Genomic DNA, 17,674 nt, shown 5'->3' with positions numbered 1-17,674 from the left:
AAACAGAGATCTCTTGTGCATAGCCTCTTGGACACTGAGCTTTTCTGGAAGCATAGATAATCTTTTGTGGTGTAAGTAGCTTAATGAGAGTTCCTAACTTCTCTTGGCTCTAGTGAAAGTATTTGATACTTGTTCCAGGCATTTCTTGCCTGCCCTGGCTCCTGTTGTTCCTGAACAATGAACGTGACCAGGGAATGAAGAAAAATAAATGTATGTATTAGCAAAAACTGCCTCCATAACTCTGCATGGGAAGGCCAGATGGGCAAAGCCCAGGTATTGCACTTTAGATACTAAAGAGGCTGGGATGTAGTGACATTGGTGTTCTCTCTTTAACTCAGACAAAATAAGAGTTATTTAACCAAACCGTCTCTTCCATGGAAATGTCCAGTTAGGTGAACAGTTGGAAGTGTAGGGCTCTTCCTTTCTTATTGCATCATTGTCTGGGATATTGCTTTTATCTTCATGGGAGGTGATGGCTCACCACCAGCCAAGTCCCAGCCAGTGGGAAATGAGAAACTTATATATGCATACACTAGAAAAAAGTGAGACTGCAGGAACAAGGTATTCCTCTAAGATGTGGGGCAGCTGGCTTTCTGCGTCAGAGGGAAGGGGAACAAGTCATACATTAGAGGAAAATGGGTCATGTCCGGGTAGCTGGAACCACATCCCAGAAAGGAAGGACTAAGTCATCTCATCTCTGAGTATGGAGCCCAGCATCATGTTTCCCTTGAGAACTCTTCACATGCTTTAGTGACAGGGAATATTCTATGTTACAATTAGCCCCCAGTTCTCTAGAATTCCTTATAACATGTTATTTAGTTCAGTAAAAGGTTTGTGAGTTGCTTCTATGTATCATGCTTAATGCTAAGTACTGGTATGAGATGATTATACCAGCAGTGTTGGTGAATGCTCAGGCATTAAACTGAACTGAACTGATAGATGTAAAAGCTTTACCTCAGAATAATGACTCCCTACATTTGTAAGGTGAATTAAAGATTAAAAAAAATACTTTCATATGATTTCTTCTCATCACTTTGTAAGGTATTATAATCTTCATTATAACATTACTAAACAGGCTTGGAAAAGTCGCCAGAGATCACACAGCAGAACTGGGACTCAAAGTCATGTTTTTGAAATCCTTACCCACAGCTCTTTCCACTACAGCACAGCCACTGGTAGACTACTTTAGGAAGTGCCACAAGTTTGCCTCTCAAGGTTGTGAAAGTCAAGCTATTCTTAGGGTGCGAGAATATTACCTCAAAAATTACTTACTAATAGCAAAGGTAAAATGTACATTTACAATGAAGAGTTTTAGCAGCCCCCACTTTTACCAGCTGATCAAACTTAATTTTATTAGTAGCAAACAACCTGATATTTATGCTTGCTTTTATATGATCTGATGCAAGATGAAGTGAACAATCTATAGTTTGTAGTGTGAATTTTTACTAAAAAACACTTAAACTTGAATCAAGTCAAACCTCTATTTTCTAACATCTAGATCTAGCCTGCATTTTATAGGGCATGCAGGGAACTGCAGAACAAGGGAAATGACACTAGGAGAAAATAACAGGCAAATACAGAATGTGGGACATTTTAACAAGAATCCTAGCTTAGAATCTTAAAAGAGTCACTGTCATGAAAAAGAAAATGCAATCCTGTTTTATGAAGAAAAAGTTACCAAAGCCATTCTTAGACTGAATATGTTTTTTGCTTGCTATTATAATTTTTTTGGTTGCATGTCTTGCAGGTTCTTAGTTCCTGGACCAGGGATCGAACCCATACCCTCGGCAGTGAAAATACAGAGTCTTAACTACTGGATCACCAGGGAATTCCCAGAATAAATTTTTTAAATTTGGAGTATCTTCATTTTTATATAATTTTAAAGTGATTGAAAATAAGCACAAATAATAATGATCATAGGTGTAACTGACATATATATTAAATACTATGTGCCAACACTGCTATACGCATTTTACTTGTTCTAACTAAATCTCCACAACAGCACTGTGTGGGAGGCAGTATTATTTTCCCCATTTTTTTGATGCAGAAACTGAGGCTCAGAAGCTGAATAGACCAGGCAAGGTCATATAATAGGTATCATTACCTATTATGATGATCATTACCTATTATCTTCCAAAGGAGAATGGACAGACAACCTCTTGGCTTCAGTTTTTTTATTCATTTAAATGAATCCCAGACCACCTGACCTGCCTCTTGAGAAACCTGTATGCAGGTCAGGAAGCAACAGTTAGAACTGGACATGGAACAACAGACTGGTTCCAAATAGGAAAAGGTGTACGTCAAGGTTGTATATTGTCACCTTGCTTATTTAACTTATATGCAGAGTACATCATGAGGAACGCTGGGCTGGAAGAAGCACAAGCTGGAATCAAGATTGCTGGGAGAAATATAAATAACCTCAGATATGCAGATGACACTACCCTTATGGCAGAAAGTGAAGAGGAACTCAAAAGCCTCTTGATGAAAGTGAAAGAGGAGAGTGAAAAGGTTGGCTTGAAGCTCAACATTCAGAAAACAAAGATCATGACATCTGGTCCCATCACTTCATGGGAAATAGATGGAAAAACAGTGGAAACAGTGTCAGACTTTATTTTTTGGGGCTCCAAAATCACTGTGGATGCTGATTGCAGCCATGAAATTAAAAGACGCTTGCTCCTTGGCAGGAAAGTTATGACCAACCTTAATAGTATATTAAAAAGCAGAGACATTACTTTGCCAACCAAGGTCCGTCTAGTCAAGGCAATGGTTTTTCCCGTGGTCATGTATGGATGTGAGAGTTTGACTGTGAAGAAAGCTGATCGCCGAAGAATCGATGCTTTTGAACTGTGGTGTTGGAGAAGACTCTTGAGAGTCCCTTATACTGCAAGGAGATCCAACCAGTCCATTCTAAAGGAGATCAATCCTGGATGTTCATTGGAGGGACTGATGCTAAAGCTGAAACTGCAATACTTTGGCCACCTCATGCGACGAGTTGACTCACTGGAAAAGACTCTGATGCTGGGAAAGGTTGGGGGAGGGAGGAAGAGGGGACGATGGAGAATGAGATGGCTGGATGGCATCACCGACTCTGTGGACATGAGTTTGAGTGAACTCCAGGAGTTGGTGATGGTCAGGGAGGCCTGGCGTACTGTGATTCATGGGGTCGCGGAGAGTCGGACACGACTGAGCGACTGAACTGAACTGAACTGAAATTTGAAATATAATTGCTTTACAATGTTGCATTAGTTTCTACTGAAACAACACAACGTGAATCCAACAAACAGCAAGAATTGGCTATGTTTATACATATATACCTTCCCCTTTGAACCTCTCTCCCACCCCCAATTCCCACCCGACACTTCTAGGTCATCACAGAGGAGAAAACTGAGTTCCGTGTGCAATGTAACAGCTTCCCATTAGTTTCTGTTTATATATTGCAGTGCTACTCTCTCAATCAGAATAATTTTCTTAGATGTGATGATATTGTTATTTTACAGAATACTGTTATTCTGCGGAAATGCATGTTACAGTACTTATGACATGTCATGACGTAAAGAGTTGTGAAACGTTATGATGTCTGCAATTTTCAAATGGTTCAACCCAACAACTTACTTTGAAGTGTCTGAATCACTATTGCAAACATACATACATAGCGGGAGAAAATGAGCAGAAACTGCAAAATGCTAAGAACTGTGTGATTCAGGTAGAGGGTATACAGGTGTTCACTGCACTGTGCTCTCAACTTTCTGTCTGCATTGAAAAATGATCATAATAAAATATTAGCGGGGGGAAAAATCGCCTCTCCTTGCAGCGCCGCCATAGGGACGAACGGTCGAGGGAGCACAAATGACAGTCCACAGCCCCTCGCCCCTGCCGGCGCGGTCAGGCTTGAAGGGACCCGTTCTGGGCATGCTCAGACGCCGCACGCGCCCGCCCCGCCCCTCGGGCGTACGTGTGCGCAGAGCGCAGGCGCGCGGCCCCCCGTGGCCCACGAGACCCTGGCTGCTAGTCCCTGCGGACCCCGGAGGCGTCCGATCTCTGCAAGGATGGAGCCATCGAAGGTGGAAAAGTTCAGCACCGCCGACAGGGGAAACGGGCTGCGCGCGCTGGCACCGCTGCGGCCGGGAGAACTGCTTTTCCGCTCAGATCCTTTGGCGTACACGGTGAGCAAGGGGAGTCGTGGTGTCGTCTGCGACCGCTGCCTTCTCGGGTACGTATCGCCCTCGCCTGACTCCAAAACAGTGCGGGGTCCGGGATGCTGGGGACGTAGCGGGGCAGCTCTCCCCGGACTCCGGGCCGTGGCTGCACTAGGTCTCCGCGGTGTTGCCCAGATGCCCAGCCCGGCACTTCCCTTAGACGCGCGGCTCCCGGAGGGCACCTCGCGGCAGACCGGTTCCGCCTGGCCGTCGCCTGAACTGCCGCGGCGGGTGGCTGGAGGGACCCCAGGCTCATCGCCTGCAGCTGTGCAGGGCAGAGCTGGACCCGCTGCAGGATAGGTTGGGGAGAGCCGGTGGGCAGACTTCAGAGGAAGCGTTGAGTCATGGGTGGTTTTGCTGAGGAGCAAAAAAGTCTGCGTCCTGGGCTATAAGCTTCGTTGGTGCAGTTGCGGAAATCACAGTTGGAGGAGGTAGGGATGAGTGGGAGCAGGGATGGTGTAAATCGGGATCACAGCGGAGGCCTAGCCAGGAAAGTACTGAACTTGCAGGAGGCGGAAGACTCTTGCTGTTTACGGAGCACTTCCTGTGGTCCAGATTCTGTTGGGCGTGTAGATAAGAAGATGAACGGGACATCCTTAAGAATCCTCAGATGAGTGAGTGAGATGATTAATTACAGTGTATCAGAAGGGCTGAAATTGAGATGCTTCCCAGGGGGCGCTAGTGATAAAGAACCCGCCTGCCAATAGAGACATAGGAGACCTGGGTTCGATCCCTGGGTCGGGAAGATCTCCTGGAGGAGGGCATGGCAACCCATTTCAATATTCTTGCCTGGAGAATTCCATGGACAGAGGAACCTCTCAGGCTACAGTCATAGGGTCGCACAGTGTCGGACACGACTGGAGCGACTTAGCACACGCAGCACTGTACAGTAGGAGCATAGGATATTGAGGTTCCATAGTGTGCTTTGCATTTAATAACCGTGCCGGCAGCTCTAATTCTTAACCATCTATCTAGAGGCAAGAATTTATGTGAAAGTGTTTTATAAGCTTGGACTCATGGGACCAATGTAAAGTGCTATGCGACAGCAATTTATGGAAATGTGTAATATAATATGTATGCACAGTCATAGGAATTGTATTCAAGGAACAATTGTTATTGAGCTATTATAGGTCAAGGAGAAAAGCTCTGTTTGAGATGGGCAGGATGGTTTTTTTCCCAGGACTTCTTTTCCAGACCCATTAAGCTGGGATTGGGATGGTGGAGGTGAGGGGGTTAAGTGCAAAGCTTAAGTTAATAGCTTGACCATTAATACTGTTGGGCTTCCCTGGTGGCTCAGAGGTTAAAAGCGTCTGCCTTCAGTGCGGCAGACCCGGGTTCGATCCCTGGGTTGGGAAGATACCCTGGAGAAGAAAACGGTAATCCACTCCAGTATTCTTGCCTGGAGAATCCCATGGACGGAGAAGCCTGGTAGGCTACAGTCCACGGGGTCGCATATAGTCGGACACGACTGAGCGACTGAACGGAATTAATACTGTTATGTCCTTATTTGGTTCATAATTGAGGAATTTATTTAATTTCATATTTTAAAGTTACTTAATTGTATTTTATTTGTTGCTTCATAAAGTAATAATCACAGTACCAACAACAAAAATTCGTTGAGAAGAGAACACCTTGACATTTCTGTAAAATGTGTGGTTGAAAACAATTCATTCCTTTCAAGTAATGAAATGCTGAAGGGTTCAGCATTGAAAGGTATAGATCTTTAATTCTCATTCAAGCAAGTTAGAAAGCTGGGCTTTTCCTCCTGTTCAATCCTTTGGGGGGTGTATCTAGAGTTTGAATGCAGTCCAAAACAGAGAACTTTCATTTTCTTAAACCCTACAGCATTAATTGGGGAAGATGTGGGACATCTTGCAGATAAAGCCAGACTGCCAAGTTATTTCGTAGTTGGACTAGAAAAGTTTTGTAATAAATACAGTGTGACCAATTATTAATTAAATTATCAGAGCTAAACTTGAGTCATAAGACAGATGAAATTGTCCATTTTCCAAAATAAACTACACAGAACCCAGTCCTCCGTGTGTGGGTGCTTCTTGATTTACCATACAATTCCGTTACTGCTATCACTTATTTTTCTAATTAACAAAAAGTGTAATGATTTAAATTAAAAAAAAAAAAGGTATTTCATGAAATAGTATTGGGGAATTCTCAGCATTCTTTTAAAGTCTGGAGGAAACCCATTTCTGAAAATGGGCGGGAGCCAGGGGAGTTCCACAGTTAAAATTACACTGCAGAAGTAGTTGGAGTTGGGACTCTGGGAGTCCGTGGCCTGTGATGCTGCCTGGTAACTCTGGGTTCTGCAGCATGTATTACCAGCACCCTGACAAGGGGCCCAGCTGCTTGGGGAACTGGTTATTGCTGGAAAGTTGCTGTCTCAACCATGCTTCTTTGTGATGTTTTTATTTTGGGGGTGTGGGAGGGGATGTGCCGTGCTGCAAGGCTTGCAGGATCTCAATTTCTGGACCAGGGATTGAACCCAGGCAGTGTTCAAATAGTGTGTAAAAGGCATTCTCTGGGTTTACAGCTGGTTTTCTGAAATATACCAGCAAGTGAACTGCTGCAGTGTTGTAGACTTTCTGAGGGTATGAGCTTGGAAGGTGGAAAGACTAGCGAAATCCTCTCAAGGGTCATAAAACCTTGAGAGATGCCTTGAAATCAGGATTTGCAGATTCCTGGGCAAGGGCTAATAGGTTTACTGGTGGGTCAAGGACTTGGAATAAATAAAGTAGAAGGATCCATCATGAGGTGGGTTGGGAAAGGCTCATTGGATATGACTTCCATTTTTCGTTTTTTAAGTGGGAGTTATAATTCCTGTTTCTTTTGCTTCTTCCTTTTCTTCTGCAAGGAGGTTTGGGGAAGGGCTGTATGTCAGAGCCCTGAGCCTGAAAACATTTGGTCCATGTGAATGCCACAGCAGAGGACGTTCTTAATCAGACAGCATGACCTGCTTTGTGGATAGCAGTAAGTTCTCCTTCTTCAGAGAGCCTGGTGCTTGTTCAAGGGCTCAAGAACAGAGCGACCGTGGAGACAGGGATGGAGGCTGGTGCCTGGACCTCAACAGTGCAGACTTCCTCTCACCATGGCCATCGTGGCTTCTACTGTTACAGTTTGTAAGGGATCCTGAGTTCCCCAAATGGCAGCACACGTCTGGGGACAGCCAGCTGGCCAACTGGGTTGGGTTTTTATTTTAGACCCTTTTGTCATGAAGGGATCACTGATTTGTTCTCATTGGAACACTCATGTTTTTCCCTGCACTTGGATTTGCCTTTTCTACTTGTATTGCATCTCTTGAGACTGTATGAAATCTTCTGTGAAGGCATGGTATTCCTCTCAAGGTTGCCTCTGACCTTCACAGAGAGAGAAGTGAAGCAACGGGCTAGTTAATACCTGTGGGTTGACTGCTCTTGATTTATGCTGTCATTTGAAGCAGCTGATTTCATAGACGTGGTTCTTAAACTTCAGTCTCAGGACTCCTTTACTCTCTTAAAAATTATAAAGATTTCCTAGGAGGGTTTTTAAAAAAAGTACTTAGGACTCTGAAGAGGTGTAAAGGAAACCATAACCACATAAATAATGTGGTTATATTTGTTGATTTTGCTGCTTAAAAAACTAAATTGATCAGTTTTGAAATTATGTACAGTTGGCCATCCATGGATCAAAAATCTTCAGGGGACAGAAAGATTCCAGAAAGTTCCAAAAAGCAAAACTTGAATTTTCAGTGTGAAGACAACTATTTACAGACCATTTAACTTTTATTTACAACTATTTCCATACATTTACGGGGGTTCCCTGGTGGCTCAGATGGTAAAGAATACACTTGCAATGCAGGACACCTGGGTTCGATCTCTGGGTCGGGAACCTCTGGAGAAGGGATTGGCAACCCACTCCAGTATTCTTGCCTAACATGCATTTACATTGTGTTAGATTCTAGGGATGATTTAAAGTATATGAAAGGATGTGTATAGGTTCTGTGCAAATAAGATGCCATTTTACATAAGGGACTTGAGTATCTGTGGATTTAATATTGGCGGGGTCCTGAAACCAGTCCACAGCAGATACCAAGGGATGGCAGGATTTAAACACAATAAATCATTACATTTTGACAAGGATTTTAATGAAGTGGACTGTTATTTTCAAAGCAAAAGAAAACTTACTGAGAAAACTTGCTTGCTTTCCATTTTTGAGTATCTCTTTAATTTCAGGCTTAGTAGAAGACCCGCAGATTCTCATCACTGCTCCTGCATTTAGTGTATTGTAAAATCACACGTCATTTAGCCTCTAGAAGACTCCACTGTATACTATGAGAGGAAGAGAAAAAAACAGACAAAAAATGTCTTATTATCAAAATAGTTTTGACCCTGTGGGCCTCCTGAAAGGGCTTCTGAGTCTCTGGACCATCCTTTGAGAGCTTCTGTTGTAAAACACCGTACATGTCTTGTAACATTTGGAAAGTCTGGGGTTTCTTCTTTAATGTTTGTTATGAACCACGAATAATATTTGGCTTTGGGTTTTGCATAATCTGCCAGGATATATTGGGATCAGAAACTAAAGTATAGAGTTAGTGCGTGTCTGTTAAGAGGACTCACTTCTCACTGTGGCTGGTTCTGGTTATTTAAGAGTCAAGGGATTTGGATGGTGATTAACCTTGATTGTCAAAGGAAATTAAGAGCCATTTCCCAGTTACTTATTACCACAATATATGGTGATTGGAAATTATTATTCAGTGGGTAATATTTACTCTCATTTACTAAGCAATGGCAGGGACTTCCCAGGTGGCGCTAGTGGTAAAGAACCCGCCTACCAGTGCAGGAGACATAAGAGATACGGGTTCGATTCCTGGGTTGGGCAGATCCCCTGGAGAAGGAAATGGCAACCCACTCCAGTATTCTTGCCTGGGAAATCCCATGGACAGAGGACCCTGGAGGGCTACTGTCCATAGGGTCGCAAAGAGTTGGACATGACTGAAGTGACTTAGCACACACTAAGCAGTGACAGGGATGACTTTAAGCACTTTGCCTTATGTACTGCGTCACTTAATTTTCATAGTGACTCTAAAAAAGTGTCCATTATGTTCCTTATAAGCACAGACAGGGACTAAAGAGCTTTTATACCTTTGTAGACAGTGCATTGGTATGCTCCTTTGGAGGGCAATTTGGTAGTACCTAGCAAAATTGAGCACTGTGGTTTTTTTGACTCTATTTTAGGGGATTCTGACAAATAAAAATAACATTGGTTGCACAAGGATACTTGGCACAGCAATTTGGTGATGAAAAGAAAGGGAGAGAATTTTTATGTCCATTAATAGGGACTGGTTAAATTATGCTGCAGCCATGTTGTAAAGTACCACATGGCTGTTAAGACTGAAGTGGATCTGTTTCTACAGATGTGGATGGATGTCAGTAACACATTACTGGGTAAATAAAGTTGTAGAGCAATGTATGTATTTGAAAATCTTTTTGTATATGTGCTTGTGTGTAGAGAAGTTGTGGAAAAACATCCCAGCATTCTGTTACAATTACTTTTGGAGAATGAGACTTGGAAGGGGGGGATGATATCCCTTGGTCCTTTATATATTGTGTATTTTTCAAAGCTTGTATCATTTTTTGTAATTAGAGATTTGAATAAACTTTGAGAAAATCTTTGTTTCGTTTGGAATTGTAAAAGGGTGGCATTGCTTGGGATGAAGATGTTTTTGAAATGCTTGCCAGTTTGTGTCTGTTTTTCTTTTTTTTTTTTAAGTTGCATTTGAAGGAGAAAGAAATGGCAACCCACTCAAGTATTCTTGCCTGGGAAATTCCGTGGACAGAGGAGCCTGGTGGGCTACACAGTCCATGGGGTCGCAAAAGCGTCAGACACGACTTAGTGACTAAACTACAGTCCCTTTCTTTATAAAAAACTCTGTATGTATACACATATGTAAACAAAAATACTGTTTGTGGAAGACATGATGGCCGAAAAAGAAAATTTCAATCAGCTTTGGTTTCTACTTTTGAATTCTTGTAGCTGAAGAATGTCTTTGCTCTTTGACTTTTGCAGAAGACAGGGTTTAGGAAGTATGCAGGTTTGTGCAAATATGCATATATGTACACATACATGGGCTGCTCAGGTGGTGCTGGTGGGGAAGAATCCACCTGCCAGTGCAGGAGACGTGGGTTCAATCCCTGGGTTGGGAAGATCCTCTGGAGTAGGAAATGGCAACCCACTCCAGTATTCTTGCCTGGAAAAATTGCATGGAAGAGGAGCCTGGCAGGCTGCAGTCCATGGGGTCGAAAGGAATCGGACATGACTGAGCACACACACATATACACATAGAATATGTATTTTAGAAGTCATGAGTTCACATCAGTACTTTCAGTTCAGATTTGTCTCCTCAGGGTTCTTTTTACTTTTCTTCATTCCATAATCCTTTCTTCCTCAGTGAGAACTCTGACCCTTGAAAGCCTCAGCATATTTACTCATTTGCTCAATTCTGTATATCATCTAAAATTGTTTCAGAATTGCTTTGCCCACATTGTTACCAAGAGGACCAGTAGGGAATTTGCCATTTCCCCTTTCCTTCTACTCTGCCAGAGACTGAGAATATATCAATAAATACTATATTCGTTTTACGTTCTTTCTTTTTTTCCCGCCTTCAGTATATTTATTTGTATTCATTAGAAATACAGTTGCATTCATTTGTTTTACTTTGCTTTCAGTTTTAGTTTTTCTCCTTTATCTTTTTGATTTAATTTTGTATTTTGAATATATGAACAGTCATATGCTTCCAAAACTCAAATTATGAAAAAGAGAAATGTCACCCCTCCCATATTCATGCTGTTCCCCACTCCCACCCCTTGCAGGAACCAACTTCATTGTTTTCTGGTGTATCTCTCTCTCTGGTAAAGAGAAACACATATGTGTGTGTGAGTCTTATTTTCCATTCATACACAAAAGATAGCATAGTGTATTTGCTCTTGTGCACTTGCTTTCTTCACTTAAAAAAATCTACTGGAAATCACTCCATGTTTATAGAGATCTTTCTCCATTTTATGAATGTACCATAGTTTCTAATTTTCCTATGCTTGGACATTTAGGTAATTTTCAGCATTTTGCAGGGGTGAGTAGTGCTGTCATGAACAACCTTGCACGTAGGTATATTCACACTGTTTCAGGTGTATACTGGGGGTCAAGTCCTAGGAATGGGATTGCTCGGTCATAGTGTGAATACCTATGAGTGTGAGGGGGGTACCACTTTACGTTTCTACTAGCAGTGTATGAGTGCTTGTTTCCCTCAGTTTTGCAGACTTAGTATGTAGTCAGAGTTTTGAATTTTTACCAATCTGATGGGTGAGAAGTGGTATCTTAGTGTAGTTTTGATTTGCATTTAAATTACACTATCAAAAATTTACTGTATGTCAACAAAATGTAACTAATTTTGCATATACTTACTATGATTGCATTTTGTAATTCAATATACCCTGTACTATTAAATTTATGTATATTAAAGAGCCATTTCCCTGAAAAACAATTGTATTATCAGTAAAGTTAAACATCTATTCATCGGCTTAAAGGCCATGTTGATATCTCTTTGTGAATTATCTGTATATATCTTTAGCCCATTTTTCTGTAAGACTTTTGTTCTTTTCTTTCCTGCAAGTTTAAAACATTTTTTTGTTTACTAGAGATATTAGATTTATGTTTGATAAATATTGCAAATATTTTCTTTCTGGCTGTCACTTGTCTCCTAACATTTCTTGTGATAAAGCAATTCACATATGTTTTCTTCTAGAACTTGGTTACTGGGTTAGCCAGCAAGTTGTTTGGGTTTTCCCATAGCTGCTTATGGAAAAACCCAAAAGAAATTTGTTTTATTAAGTACAAAGGAAAAATACAGTAACTTTACAATGGGAAAGCTTGGCAGGCATTATTTAAACAGGTGATCAAAGTTAGTATCACCAGTAACAGCACAAATTGACAGCATGTGCTTCTTGATATGCCCTGAACAGGACACAGCATCACTTTTGTGATGTATAGATGCCAGAACATGTAACCTGAATTTAGTTGTGAGGAGACTTCAGTAAACCCGGCTGTGCGTGCATGTTAAGTCACTTCAGTTGTGTCCAAGTCTTTGCGACCCCAAGGATGGTACCCCACCAGGCTCCTCTGTCCATGGGATTCTCCAGGCAAGAATACTGGAGTGAATTGCCATGCCCTCCTCCAGGGGATCTTCCCAACCCAGGGATCAAAACTGTGTCCTTTGTGTCTCTTGCATTGGCAGGCAGATTCTTTACCATTAGCGCCACTTGGGAAGCCAACTGAGGGAGAGTCTACAAAGTAACTAGGCATTCCCCTGCAAAAATGTCAAGGATGTGAATGACAGGCAGAGACCGAAGAACTCTCGAATTCAGGGAAGCCTGGCAAGTAAATGCAAGTGTAATCATGGATAAAGAATCCTGGATATTTGTGGGACAACTGATGAAATTTGAATAAAACCCATAGAGTTGATAAAAGTATTGAATCAGTGTTAATATTTTGATTTTGTTAATTGTTCTTTGGTTTTGTAAGATGGACATGAGTTTGAGTGAACTCCGGGAGTTGGTGATGGACAGGGAGCCCTGGCGTGCTGTGATTCATGGGGTCGCAAAGAGTCGGTCATGACTGAGCGACTGAACTGAACTGAGCTGAACATGGGGAATCTTTATGAAGGACACCTGAAAATTCTTTACTGTTCCTTACAACTTCTAAAAAGACTGATAAAAACCAGTCTGAAATTAATTTCAAAATGAAAAGTTTAAAAACTACGAAAGCTTTATCTTTTTGAGATAGATAATGGGTTTCGTGACAGGCTGTCTAGTGTTTAAAGTAATGGAATTGGGAGGTATTGGGGAGTTTAGGTTATGTAAGATTGGTTACTGACCTAGAGCCAGACATCTTGGAATGTGAAGTCAAGTGGGCCTTAGAAAGCATCACTACGAGCAAAGCTAGTGGAGGTGATGGAATTCCAGTTGAGCTATTTCAAATCTTGAAAGATGATGCTGTGAAAGTGCTGCACTCAATACGCCAGCAAATTTGGAAAACTCAGCAGTGGCCACAGGACTGGAAAAGGTCAGTCTTCATTCCAATCCCAAAGAAAGGCAATGCCAAAGAATGCTCAAACTACCACACAACTGCACTCATCTCACACGCTAGTAAAGTCATGCTCAAAATTCTCCAAGCCAGGCTTCAGCAATATGTGAACCGTGAACTCCCAGATGTTCAAGCAGGTTTTAGAAAAGGCAGAGGCACCAGAGATCAAATTGCCAACATCCGCTGGATCATGGTGAAAGCAAGAGAGTTTCAGAAAAATATCTATTTCTGCTTCATTGACTATGCCAAAGCCTTTGACTGTGTGGATCACAATAAACTTTGGAAAATTCTTCAAGAGATGGGAATCCCAGACCACCTGACCTGCCTCTTGAGAAACCTGTATGCAGGTCAGGAAGCAACAGTCAGAACTGTACATGGAACAACAGACTGGTTCCAAATAGGAAAAGGAGTACGTCAAGGCTGTATATTGTCACCTTGCTTATTTAACTTATATGCAGAGTACATCATGAGGAATGCTGGGCTGGAAGAAGCACAAGCTGGAATCAAGATTGCTGGGAGAAATATAAATAACCTCAGATATGCAGATGACACTACCCTCATGGCAGAAAGTGAAGAGGAACTCAAAAGCCTCTTGATGAAAGTGAAAGAGGAGAGTGAAAAGGTTGGCTTGAAGCTCAACATTCAGAAAACAAAGATCATGACATCTGGTCCCATCACTTCATGGGAAATAGATGGAAAAACAGTGGAAACAGTGTCAGACTTTATTTTTTTGGGCTCCAAGATCACTGCAGATGCTGATTGCAGCCATGAAATTAAAAGACGCTTACTCCTTGGAAGGAAAGTTATGACCAACCTAGATAGTATATTAAAAAGCAGAGACATTACTTTGCCAACCAAGGTCCGTCTAGTCAAGGCTATGGTTTTTCCCGTGGTCATGTATGGATGTGAGAGTTGGACTGTGAAGAAAGCTGATCGCCGAAGAATTGATGCTTTTGAACGGTGGTGTTGGAGAAGACTCTTGAGAGTCCCTTGGACTGCAAGGAGATCCAACCAGTCCATTCTAAAGGAGATCAGACCTGGGTGTTCATTGGAAGGACTGATGCTAAAGCTGAAACTGCAATACTTTGGCCACCTCATGCGACGAGTTGACTCACAGGAAAAGACTCTGATGCTGGGAAAGGTTGGGGGCGGGAGGAGACGGGGACGACAGAGAATGAGATGGCTGGATGGCATCACCGACTCGATGGACATGAGTTTGAGTGTACTCTGGGAGTTGGTGATGGACAGGGAGGCCTGGCGTGCTGTGATTCATGGGGTCGCAGAGAGTCGGACACGACTGAGCGACTGAACTGAACTGAAGATTGGTTATGTATTGATAATTTCTGAAACTAGTTGATGGGTTTTTTATTATACTGTTCTCTCTACTTTGGGGAATATTTGAGATTTTCTATGAAAAGGAAAAAGAAAAGGAAAGGAAAAGAGTCCTTAAGTGACTGCTCATTCTTGGCCAGTTGTATTTAAAAGTGAGACACCAAAAAGTTCTGAGTTAAAAAAATTCTGGGCATTTGTACAGATTCTTTTCCAGTGGGTGACTATATATATGGTCATCTGGTGTCTCCCAGCTGTCAATGCTATTCTGTCAGGCTTGTCAGTTTTTGTGGGAAGGGATTGTATCACTTAGGGTTTGATCAGAGAAGCAGAATCCTTGAATGACAGAGCATAAGGATTATAGAGATTAGAGTTGACATGATAAGTTGATAAAGATACTGTTGTTGTTCAGTCACTCAATTTCATCCAACTCTTTGCAACCCAGTGCACAGAGCATACCAGGCTTGCCTGTCCTTCACTATCTCCTGAGGTTTGCGCAAGCTCATGTCCATTGAGTTAATGCCATCCAACCATCTCATCCCCCTTCTCCTCCTGCCCTCAATCTTTCCCAGTATCAAGGTCTTTTCCAGTGAGTCAGCTCTGCATCAGGTGGCCAAAGTTTTGGAGCTTCAGCTTCAGCATCAGTCCTTCCAATGAATATTCAGGGTTGATTTCCTTTAGGATTGACTTGTTTGATCACTTTGCTGTCCAAGGAACTCTCTAGAGCCTTCTCCAGCACCACAATTGGAAAAAAATAAATTCTTTGGCACTTAGCCTTCTTTATGGTCCAACTCTCACATCTGTACATGACTACTGGAAAAACCACAGCTTTGACTCTATGGACCTTTGTCGGCAAAGTGATGTCTCTGCTTTTTAATACTCTGTCTAGGTTGGTCATAGCTTTTCTTCCAAGGAGCAAGTGTCTTTTAATTTCATGGCTGCAGTCACTCTCTGTAGTGATTTTGGAGCCCAAGAAGATAAAGTCTCTCACTGTTTCCATTTTTTCCCCATCTGTTTGCCATGAAGTGATGGGACCAGATGCCATGATCTTGGTTTTTTGAATGTTGAGTTTAAGCCAGCTTTTTAACTCTCCTCTTTCACCTTTATCAAGAAGCTCTTTAGTTTCTCTTTGTTTTCTGCCATTAGGGTGATGTCATCTGTACATCTGAGGTTATTGATATTTCTAACCAAAATGATCACATGGATCACAGCCTTGTGTAACTCAGTGAAACTATGAGCCATGCTGAGGGCAACCCAACACAAAGTGGTCATGGTGGAGAGTTCTGACATAACATGGTCCACTGGAGAAGGGGATGGCAAAACACTTAAGCATTCTTGCCTTGAGAACCCCATAAACAATATGAAAAGATGCTGTTGCCTCTGCTTTATGTAGTGGGCCTGAAAACTTGGTAAGTCAGCAGAACTGGTGGAAAGATAAGCAGAACTGGTATCAAGTGGAAGAAAGGAAGAACAAATTGGAATCCAGCTAGAACTAATAGGACAGTTGGAACCTGTGTCTGTCATTGCCTTCCCCCTCAATGACACTGATGCCCTGCAGAAATTGCTGATGTTCTTTGCCACAGTACTGTTTGCCTTGAAGAACGTTCAGGAAGAGATACAGTGGGAATTGTTAGAGGAAAGAGCTTGACTGCTGCCCTAGGGTATACAGTGAGCCATTAGTATGAGTGACAGTGCGCTCAAGCTCCAACAGTGCGTGGTACCCTACACGGACTGTCAGAATATAATGCCAGTTGCTGCACTTCTGCCTTCCAAATCTCACCCATGTCTTTTTTGGCCAACCGTCACCTAGAATCACACAGAGAGGGAATTTTGGTAAATGTGATTCCAGTTTGCTATGTTGCTAAACTGCAGAAGCCACCACCGGTCATCCCTTGTCATCTATACATACTTCATTTAACTGTACTGAACTGTACTTAACAGACAAGTGCAAACTCACTCTCTCACCTAACTATCCTTTGCACAACTGAAAACACTAGCCCTCTCCCAGAAAGAGTATCCAAAATCTCTTTACCCATCTTTGGGTGATTTCATTCTTCTTAGAGCTGAATCACATTCTCCTTTCAATAGTCTATAACTTTGATATCCAGTAATCACTGTCATTCTCTGAGATCCATCTGTCTCCATTGCCGTATAGTTTAGGCAAGTTAAATGAGGATGTGGGAGGAATCATCACCTTTGCCTCTCACAAACCACTGATGGTAGCATTACGCCCTCCAGAAATGCAGTATTGGTTTTGGTTCAGTGCTTAGGAGGGTAAAGGCAGTTCTAGTGGCTTCCACTTGAACCATAATAGCCATTACTACATGGGTTAGGAAATGAGTGGGGTTTCTGACAGTTGTTGATGATGTCCTTCCCAAATATGCATTCTAGAACTGGAGACTGTAACCGTGAGGTGGATTTGGGGGCTCAACAAGCCCATTGTGAAATGAATCTGAGCTAAAATCCTGTTGATTCTCTGCCTTCTACAAGCTTCTGTTTCTGAGAGATTGGACCAAATTTTGGTTCTGGGCCAAGAATTGAGTTCTGGGCCAACATCCAGTAATCCACCCCCACCAACATCTGCATTGTGTCCTCTTCCCTAGTGCAAAGTTATCCTTGTAAATGGCTGTAGATGTCTTTTGGGAAGCCTAGGAGGAAAATTTATATTATTCATATTTGGCTCTGTGGTAGAGTTCTTCTTCAAGGACCTGACCTTCCCTTCTCTCAAGGGGCTTTGGGTCTGTGAAATGGCTCAAGTCTGGGAATTGGTGGGAGGAAAGGGGGCCAGAGGATGAGATGGTTGGATGGCATCATTGACTCAATGGACATGAGTTTGAGCAAACTCTGGGAGATAGTGAAGGACAAGGAAGCCTGGTGTGCTGCAGTCCATGGAGGTCACAAAAAGTCAGACACAACTGAGTGACTGAACCACTACAGCAGTTAATTTTTTTAGTGATTTAAGTCATACTTCTGTTTGCCAGACCCAGAAGTTTTCTCCTTATATTAATCAGGTAAAACTTTAG

The 17,674-nt window shown here is 42.3% G+C and overlaps 1 protein-coding gene across 1 annotated transcript in view; it reads left to right on the top strand.

Annotated features, from left to right (window-relative positions):
- Positions 1 to 3,968: 3,968 nt before the first annotated feature.
- The window catches only part of SMYD3 (SET and MYND domain containing 3), a 744,849-nt gene continuing 731,143 nt past the window's right edge, over positions 3,969 to 17,674 (top strand). The window contains exon 1 of the mRNA XM_055419738.2: positions 3,969 to 4,210. Coding sequence (XP_055275713.1) covers positions 4,047 to 4,210 — 164 coding nt within the window. The 5' untranslated portion in view covers positions 3,969 to 4,046. The remainder of the gene's footprint in view (positions 4,211 to 17,674) is intronic.

The sequence above is a fragment of the Moschus berezovskii genome, chromosome 17, assembly GCF_049115385.1.
Source record: "Moschus berezovskii isolate FMDL1 chromosome 17, NW_MosBer_1.0, whole genome shotgun sequence".
NCBI lineage: Eukaryota > Metazoa > Chordata > Mammalia > Artiodactyla > Moschidae > Moschus > Moschus berezovskii.
The sequence above is the reverse complement of the archived record's forward strand: the minus strand, read 5'-3'. Positions and strand labels throughout refer to the sequence as shown.